Below are 8,719 nucleotides of genomic sequence, written 5' to 3'. Positions count from 1 at the left end.
AAAATCAATGTGGAATTCTTCCTGGCATGAATTTACATGTCCCTATTTGCAGTGAGGTTGCAGCTACAGCACTGATGGAGCAGCCAACTTGTAAAATGTAAATCGTGCAAGCAGACGATGACCATGGTCAACACAGGGCGGCAGGTTGGGACAGGAAAAGTGCAGTCATGCGGCAGCACAATCCATGGTGATGGTCACGGAAAACACAGTATGTACAACTCTGAGGGGTCGAACTCAGAACAGTCTAACACAAGGACCGCGTCACCACTGGTACTTTGCCGCCAGCAGCACCGCCTCGTACTGCTGCGCTGCCTGGTCCCAGCTGAGATCCTGCTCCATGCCTCGTAGCTGCATGCACCTGCAGCAACGATGATGCAGCAGCGTAACTGAGAATGCTAATCGCAGGGTGGACGCCGAGCTTGTGGCAAAAGGTAAAGGTAAAGGTGGGGAAGAGCCTCCACAAGCTTCACTTCCCGGTTTTAACGTCTAGCTTTAGACCATTATTTGATCTGCCCGACGCGCCAAGTGCAGTACCCCCCACTAGTAGTGAATGGGTCCCGGGGAGGCCTGTGCCGAAGCCTTGGCGATTCTATTAGGCGTTCCCGAAGGAATTGGCTTGTATTGGCGCTGAGCCGGTCAGCTATGCCGCGTTTGTCCTCACAAAGTTTCGACATGGGAGGAATCGAACCTGTGCCCTCTCGGAGGGTTTAGACACTAGCTCCAGCGCCTTCAAAGAAGGCCTTTCTTAGCCGCGGCCTTTTTGGTGGCAAACAGGCAGGCAGCCCACTGCTGGCAAAGGCTGCTTCCCACCTGAAGGACTCGGGATGCTGGCTGTAGGTGAGCAGCGCAAACCGTAACGCGCTGCGGAAAGTACCAGGATCCGCCCCCTCAAACGTCCAGCCTGCAGCGAGCATGGAGCGGACGGGACAGCAAGCTGACCTGAGGGCAAACTGGCGGCAACCACAGACCCAAACGGCGCAGTGTTGCTGCCCCTCTTGCTCACCAGGCAGCTGCCAGCGCCGCGCACCTGTGCCGACGTTCTCAAAAGGATTGAAGGGTTTGACGGTGTCGGCCAGCCCGCCCACCGCATGCACCACCGGCGGCGTGCCGTAGGCCATGCCATACAGCTGGTTGAGGCCGCAGGGCTCAAAGCGCGAGGGCATCAGCAGCATGTCGGCGCCTGCATGCAAAGCATGATCATGTCATGACAGCAAAGCGTGACCAGGCACTAAGGCAGGCGCCTCAGACCACAGCGGCAGAGTGACCCACTTGGCACTGCATGCATGCCCAATGCGTTGCTGCGCAGCAGCATCCCACCTGCGGTGATGCGGTGCGCCAGCTTCACCGAGAAGCCCACCCAAGCACGGCACTGCTGCGGGTGCCGCGCCTCCATTTTCCTGCAGCAGCAGCGACGGCGGCCAACTGGAGGCGATGCGAACGCGAAAGCTGGCAGCCAACATGCGCTCGGCAGCTGCTCCCACCAGCAGCACAGCCCACCTGAGTGCCTCCTCCAGGTCCGGCCGGCCGCTGCCCAGCAGCACCAGCTGCGCCCCCTGCTCCATCAGCCAGTCGCAGTTGGCAGCAATGAGGTCCACGCCCTTCTGCTCATCCAGCCGCCCAATGAAGCCCAGCAGCGGCACTGAGAGATCCACCGGCAGGCCCAGCTCCTGCAGGAGCAAATGCACACAGCAGGGGCACCAGCATGAATAAGCGAGATGCTGTCCAGTGGCGTAACAGCGCATGATGGGAAGGGGCGGGGAACACAGGTTCATTTATGCCGGCGCGCAGTGCAGCACATTGCTGTGGATGGCACGCAGTACACTGTCACGCCTTGCACGTGCACGCACCTGCTGCAGCGCCGCCTTGCACCGCGTCTTGCCGACATCCAAGGTCTCGGCGTCATAGCGGGCATAGCCCTCAGCTGGCGAAAGGTGAGGGTCGATAGAAGGGCTCCACTCCCGGCCGTCAATGCCATTGACCACGCCTGCAGAAAGCAGGAGGAATTGTTTTACTGTGTGATTAGAAAAGCTGGTGGCGCTGCGGGTGCATGGCGGCAACAACAACCGGCAGCCAGCCACGCTGGCAGTCGCAACATGCAGGCAGTTCCTGGCAGCCCTGCAGCGCTCACCTTTCAGCTTCCAGGACTGCCGGCGCAGCACGTCGTCCAGCCCCCAGCCGCCCTCGGGCGTCTGGCACTCCTCGGCGTACCTGCAGTTGGCAGCGGCAAGAGACAGCAGCCGCAGTTGGCAGCGCTGGCAGCAGGCAGCAGCGCCAGCAGCAGGCGAGGTTGCAGCGGCTGCAGCAGATTCTTCTGGGCTGCGATAAACAATGCAGCGCCCAGCTGCCTGGCACTGCAGCAGCTGCAGTGGCGGTGCTGGCAGCGCTGGCAACCGCGGCGCCACCTCCCCTGCACCGAGCAGGTTGCTGCGCTACACGATGCATATGCGCACCCCCTGCCCACCTGTTGGACACCGCCACGATGCGGTGCGCGGTGATGGCGCCCGCCTTGAGGATGTTCATGTGCTCGCCGTGGTGCGGGTCGTGCAGCCTGCGGGGCAGGAGGAGGCGAGAGACGCAAGGCGCAGTGGCATTGCTGGGTGGCAGGCCTCGTGCGCTGCCCGCAGTGGAATGCAGGCATGCAGCCAAGAGGCGTCGCCTCGTGGGCCGGCCAGCGGACGCAGCAGCAGATGCCTGCCCTGCCCACCAGTCTCCTCGCCGCCACCAGCCAGCACCGCCACCCCGCACCTGAACAGCTCCTCGTAGCGCTCCGGCACCTCCAGCCAGGACAGCTCCTCCAGCGGCGCCCGCCCCTGGTGAGCCATGTTGTGCAGCACCAGCAGGCTGCGAGCAAACTGGAGCTTGCCGTGGTCGCGGTAGTGCGCCTGCAGGGTGGGGGCATCGGGGTGGGCGTGCATGGCCGGCAGCGAGTATATACACACTGCATACATATATGTTGGTGCAGGCGGGAGAGCGGCAGGCACCGGCTGCAATAGCAGCACCGCCGGCTTGTGGCGCAAGCCGGCCGCCGCCACCGCCCCGCGCAACCACCACACTGTTGCTGCCCGCCGCTGCCCGCCGCTGCCCCCACCTGCAGGTAGACTGGCAGCAGCGCGGTGTGCCAGTCGTTGGCAATGAACAGCAGGTTGGAGTCTCCGTAGGGGGTACCCGCGCAGGCCACGTGCCAGGGCGCCTCCAGCGCCGCCTTGCTCAGCAGCGCGCAGCGGAACAGCACCTCGCGCTGGGAGCCGCCATAGATGCTGTCTGCGAGGTGGCGCGGGGAAGGTGTGAGCGAGGGATGAGGAACGCAGGGGAGGTGACAGTGGAGATGGGTGGCAGGAAACCGCTGACAGCGCTACAGGTGCTGACGTGGCGAGGAGCACTGCCAGCTCAGCACCCGGGTCATCTCCATTGCTGCCAAGGCTACCCCAGCTGGCCCCTGCATGCCCGCCCACCTGCCCAGGCGTGGAAGGCGGGATGGTCCACAAACACGTGGTCCACGCCCTCCTGGTACGAGTGGAAGTATCCCACCTGCGGTACGGCGGGGGGCGGTGCAGATCATGGCAGGCGGCATTACCAGCAGCTGCCAGGCGGCCAGGCAGCCCCGCGCACCGCATGTGCGCACTCCGCAGGGGCAGCGAGTGGGCTGCCCTAGGGGCCTGCCACATCAGTACCCGCGCCGGCGCCGCCGCCACCCACCTCCTGGTTTGAGTCGAAGACGCGCACTCTCAGGCGCACCCCCGTCTCCCACGCATCCTCGTAGTTCTTGTAGCGGGGTGCCACCACCATGACGCGGTGGCCCCGCGCCGCCAGCGCCCTGGGCAGCGCCTGCATCACGTCGCCCAGGCCGCCTGCAGGGGTTCGCGCCGCACGGGTTCCCGCAGGCAGGCGGGTCGGCGGAGCGGCAGGCAGCCGAGGGCGCGGCGGGGCCTGGCGGGCAGCAGGCCATCGAGCAAGCGCGCGAGGGGCAAACAAGCAGCGGGCGCGGAATGCGGCACCGCCCCGCCACAGCGCCCGGGCGCACCGGTCTTGGAGTAGGGAGCGCACTCGGCGCCCACCATGATGATGTTCATGGCGTGGGGGTTGGCGGGGCGGCGCGGCCTGGCCGGCTGCCCATCCTCGGTGGGAGGGTCATCAAAGATGACTGTGGCGGGGGCGGGGGCCGGGTCCAGCAGCCAGGCCGCCGCCGCCCGCCGCAGCGGCGTCACCACGTTAGCCGCCAGCTGGAAGCGCGCCTGCACGGCGGAGGCGCGGGCCCGGGCCCTGGCCTGCGCCGCGGTGGAGGGTAGCGCCAGCGCCTGCGCCACGCCGGCGGCCAGCGCGCCGGCCACGGCGCTGCGGGGCGGCGCCTCCCCCTGGTGCTGCTGCTCCTCGTGGTGCTGCTGATGGTGCTGCTGATGGTGGTGCTGGTGCTGCTGCTGGTGCTGCGCCGCGGGCTCCTGCTCCTGCCAGGCCGCCGCCAGCAGGGAGGTCATGAGGGAGTGCACGCAGGTGGAGACCATGGCGGGGACGGCGGTGAACGGCTGCAGGGGGAAGTGCGCCAGCGCCAGCTGCGCCCCCAGGGCGCTGTTGCGGCTGCCGGCCTGGATGGCGGCGGAGCGGGCCACCGCCTGGGGCAGGCCCAGGGCGCGGGACAGGGCGTAGCCCAGCAGCAGGCTGCCTGTGGTGGGGAGAGCAGGCAGAGGCACGGCCAGGTGAGCGGCATGGAAAGCGGAGCGCAGCCAGTGCATGCTTGGGCAGCCAGATGTACCCGCCTGTCTGCCTGGCAAGCGGCCAGCCCGCCGCCCCCAGCCCCAGCCCTTGTCGCTCACCCGCGTGCAGCGCGCACACCGCCACCGCCAGCCGCGGCCAGGCGTGCGCAACGGCGCCGCTGCTGTGCGCCACGTAGCTGGCACAGGTGAGGGCCATGAGGGCGGCGGCAGCCAGCGTGCACAGCGGGCGCAGCGGCGCCACGGCGGCGGGGAAGGCCTCGCGGACGGTGGCGCCCGCCAGCACCGGCAGCAGCACCACCTGCGGCCAGGGAGAGGCGGAAGGCGGCAGCGCCCGAGCAGGGCAGTCAGAGCGGTGGCACAGGTGGCACAGGATGAGTCGGCTTTCGAGGAGCAAACCATGGCTCGCTACCAGCCCGGGCCCGCCATTGCCCCAGCCCTGCTGCCCAGCCCTGCCCACCCACCCACTTGCCTGCAGCGTGGACCAGGCCAGAGCGGCGGCATCGACGGCGATCGCGGTGCCCATCAGCAGCTGGGTCAGCAGCGGCGTGGCGATGGCGGCAGCCAGCATGCTGACTGCAGCGCAAGGCGGCAGGGCGGGGGGTGGGCGAGGTGAGGTGAGGAAGGGAGGCTGTCGGGGAGGCTTTGCAGCAGCCGCCGCCATTCAGGCCGGCATGGGCAGCCCCCCCGCCTGTGTGCCTCCCGCCAGGCAGCAGCCTCGCCTGTGGTGAGCGCCACACTGAGCGGCACATCGGCTCGCGCCAGGAAGGCGGCGGCGCCGGAAGCGCTGCCGCCCGGGCAGCAGGCCACCAGGCACAGCCTGCGGGGAGCGGCAGTTGAGAGGAAGCTCGCCAGCGGCATTGCAAGCTGCAGCAACGAAGCTCGTGCCAAGCCGCGCTGCTGCTGCTGCTGCAGGCATTTCAGGCCACAGGCACGCGCAGGCAGACAGTGCGGCCTGAGGCGGCGGGCGGGCGGGGCAGTGCGCACCCCAGCGCATAGTGCTGCGGCAGCGCCAGCAGGCGGCCCAGCAGCAGCGCAAGCAGCGGCGGGATGGCATACTGCAGCGCCAGCCCATCCACGATGCGCCCGGGGGCGGCCAGCGTGCGGCGGAAGTCCTGCAGGCGGCAGGGCAAGGCGGGCAGGTAGGTGAGCGGGGGGCCGCGCGCTGGACTCGGGGCCCGGGGCCTGCCGCCGGCAGCCGCCAGGGTGCACAGCGCGCGGTGCTCTGCCTGTCCTGGCCGTGGACAGGACGGATGCACCCCGCCGCCGCCGCCTCCGTGCGCACCGCCCAGCTGGTGCGCCCACCTCGGCGGACAGGTTGAGGCCCACTCCTAGCATCGTCACCGTCAGCATCGCCTGGCCACTGGTGGCCGGATAGTGCCAGAGCCACGCCGCCGGCTGCACCCAGGCCCAGTACACCACACCCAGCAGCCAGGCCGGGAAGAGGCCGGTGAGGAAGCCGGTCACAGAGACCACGCGCTCCCAGGCCGCCGTCCAGCTGGCGCCGCTGTCCACAGCGCCGTAGGGGTCGGTGGCGGCGACGGAGGTGGTGGCGGCGGCGCAGCGCTGGCGCCGGGGCACCTGCCGCCGGGCTGGCCGCAGCAGCGGGGAGGCATTGCGAGGGGCGGCCGCGAGCCTGTTGCCCGCCTGGGGGCCGTACAGCGCGCTGCAGGGCCTACACAGCCAGAGTGCAAGAAGGTTGTCAACACTTCGCCTCTGTCCATTCGCGCCGCTCCCCTGGCAATGCTGAATCGCGATCAACTCACCTCACAATCGGGTGAGACCCACGCCGTGGCAGCTGGCTGCCCGTGGCGAGAATGGGAGGTTTGAAAGTCGCAGCCATCCCTCCCTACTCAAGAGGACGGGCAGGAGGGGCCTGCATCGATTGACAGTCTCTGGTGATAAGCGGCAGCGCACCGATCTAAACAGCAGGCGGAACCAGCTGCCGCCAGCTGCAGCTGTGCCGCCACCTCAGCACGCTGCCGCCGTCGCCTTGGTATGCCTTGCGACAGGTCGGAGCACGTAGCACATGCTCCGGTGCCAGGAAAATCCACCGACCTTATTGATTTGGTGTATTGCATGCCAGCTGCGTGGCACGTCCTGCCTCAAACCTGCGACGTCAGCACATGCACAGCGCCGCTCCTGCGGCAGCTCCCGCTCGCCGCCGCTGCGCAGGCCGTCATGCCCTGGCCTGCTCGTTCCTCTCAATCCCGCACTCTGATCATTCATCATATCACAGCATCAATATCGAAATCACGGTATACAAGCGGCCGCGGCTGCTAAGCTTCCTCTGCGCCGCCCTCCTCCTTGCCGCCCTCCGCCCCTTGCTCTGCGCCCTCCTCCTTCAGCCTGAACTGTTCCGCCTCTGCCGCCGCCTCGTCCTCCTCGCTCCCCGCCGCCTTGGCCTTCGCCGCCTTCTTGGGCGCCGCCCCGGGCTTGGGCGGCGGCGCATGCGCCCCCAAGTCATCCAGCCGCGAGTAGAGCCACTGCAGCAGCAGAGTGCAGGGCAGCATGTGGCAGCAGCGTCGGCAATGCCGGCGGCAGCAGCTGGCAGCGCTGGCAGCCGCCCCAGTGCCTGCCCCATGCTGGTCACGCAGCAAACCCCCCAACTCAAGAGCACCACCTCACCCGCCCCACCCAGCCCCACAACCCGCCCCGCACGCAGCAGCAGGCCCACCTGCATGAGCGTGGCCAGTGCATCGTCCTCAGCCGGGTCGTAGTCTGCCAGCGGCGCCGGCTGCGACAGCACCGCATACTGCTCCGCCGACTGCCGCCGCTCGGCCAGCATGGCCTTTACCTGCTCCCCATACGGACGGTACCCCGTCCAGATGTGCCTGTACCAGGGCCGAGGGGGGGGGGGGGATGTCAGCAGGCAAGCAGGCAGCGGAATCAGCAGGCGGCTGCGAAGGAGGTGGTGTGCAGGCGAGCTGGACAAGGCTCGGAGGCCGAGGGACCAGCGCTTGCAGCAGCAGGTCAGAGGCAGGGCGCGCAACCCTGGGGCCATGCAACGGCGGCGGCAGCAGCCCGGCCAAGCAGTCACCCTCTCGCCGCCGGCAACCGCCAAGCCAGCAGGGCAGCGACCTGCCCGCAGCAGCCATTCCCTGCCCTGCCCCACCTGCGCCACACTTTGGCCAGGTTGGCCTGCATGCGGGCGATGTCCTCCTGCGGTACCGCCTGCAGTATCTGTGGTATGCGGGCCATGTCCGCCTGCGGCACGCGCAGCGAGTAGGCGGGGATGTCCAGCAGCGAGTGCCAGGTCAGCTCGATGCCGTCCTGCACAATGACCGGGATGCAGCTGCAGGGGGGCAGAGGAGGGGGGAGGCGGGGCGGCAACGCAGGCTGGGCGGTGAAGCAGGGGAGAGTGGGGAGGCAGGGATGACAGGCTGAACGGTGGCAGCCCAGCGCGGGCGGCTGCCGGAAGGCTGCAGGCCGCCGCAATGTGCGCCGCAGCGAGCCCAACCATGCACACGCGCGCACACACACAGCCCACCCCACTGCTGCCCCCTCCAGCGCCGCCCACCCACCCGTGCAGCACGGCGTCGTCGAAGCGTGACGAGTAGCCGTCGCCCATGAGCGCCAGGCAGAACACCGACCTCGCCATGCACTCAGAGTAGTCGCCGGGGCCGCCCGGCGGCGACCCCGCCCCCACGTGTATACGGTACTTGTCCCACCAGCCCTCCGCCTCTGCTGGGCGGGGTTGTGAGGGCAGGGGCAGGAAAGAGGGGTGACGCAGGGGCAAGGGCAAGGCAGGGGCAGGGAGAGTGCGCGGCGGGCCCTGGGCAGCGGCATGCCAGCTGCCGCTGCAGCAGTTGCGGCGGCAGCGGCAGTGGCAGGCACCGGGCAGCAGCAGCGTGCGGCGGCAGCTGCCGCCCCACCCGAGATGTTGGCCAGGAACTGGCGGGTACCGCGGCTGTACCGTGCGTTCTCGGGCTGGATGCGCCCTGCGGGGCAGGTGGCAGGGGTGTGTGTGGTGGTGGTGGTGGTGGTGGGGGGGGGGGGGGGGGGGGGGGTAA

At 68.5% G+C, this 8,719-nt stretch overlaps 2 protein-coding genes across 2 annotated transcripts in view; both read right to left on the bottom strand.

The window, feature by feature from the left end:
* Window positions 1–264: 264 nt before the first annotated feature.
* On the bottom strand, window positions 265–4,100 carry CHLNCDRAFT_6787 (hypothetical protein; the record flags this gene model as incomplete). The annotated part of the gene is made up of 13 exons (XM_005851912.1): window positions 265–358; window positions 811–901; window positions 1,028–1,180; window positions 1,318–1,397; window positions 1,498–1,667; window positions 1,848–1,984; window positions 2,129–2,208; window positions 2,462–2,548; window positions 2,746–2,882; window positions 3,089–3,261; window positions 3,453–3,528; window positions 3,697–3,848; window positions 4,022–4,100. Coding segments are annotated over 13 exons (1,509 nt in total), but the record flags the coding sequence as incomplete, so codon positions are not given.
* A 2,885-nt stretch (window positions 4,101–6,985) lies between these two features.
* The window catches only part of CHLNCDRAFT_133704 (hypothetical protein), a gene marked incomplete at both ends in the record, with an annotated part of 7,068 nt that continues 5,334 nt past the window's right edge, over window positions 6,986–8,719 (bottom strand). The window contains 5 exons of the mRNA XM_005851911.1: window positions 6,986–7,192; window positions 7,384–7,540; window positions 7,822–8,001; window positions 8,231–8,390; window positions 8,582–8,647. Of these exons, the coding sequence (XP_005851973.1) occupies window positions 6,986–7,192; window positions 7,384–7,540; window positions 7,822–8,001; window positions 8,231–8,390; window positions 8,582–8,647 (770 nt within the window). The remainder of the gene's footprint in view (window positions 7,193–7,383; window positions 7,541–7,821; window positions 8,002–8,230; window positions 8,391–8,581; window positions 8,648–8,719) is intronic.

Source organism: Chlorella variabilis (assembly GCF_000147415.1).
Source record: "Chlorella variabilis unplaced genomic scaffold CHLNCscaffold_1, whole genome shotgun sequence".
In the NCBI taxonomy this organism is placed as follows: Eukaryota; Viridiplantae; Chlorophyta; class Trebouxiophyceae; order Chlorellales; family Chlorellaceae; genus Chlorella; species Chlorella variabilis.
This window is presented reverse-complemented; position numbering and strand designations above follow the sequence as displayed.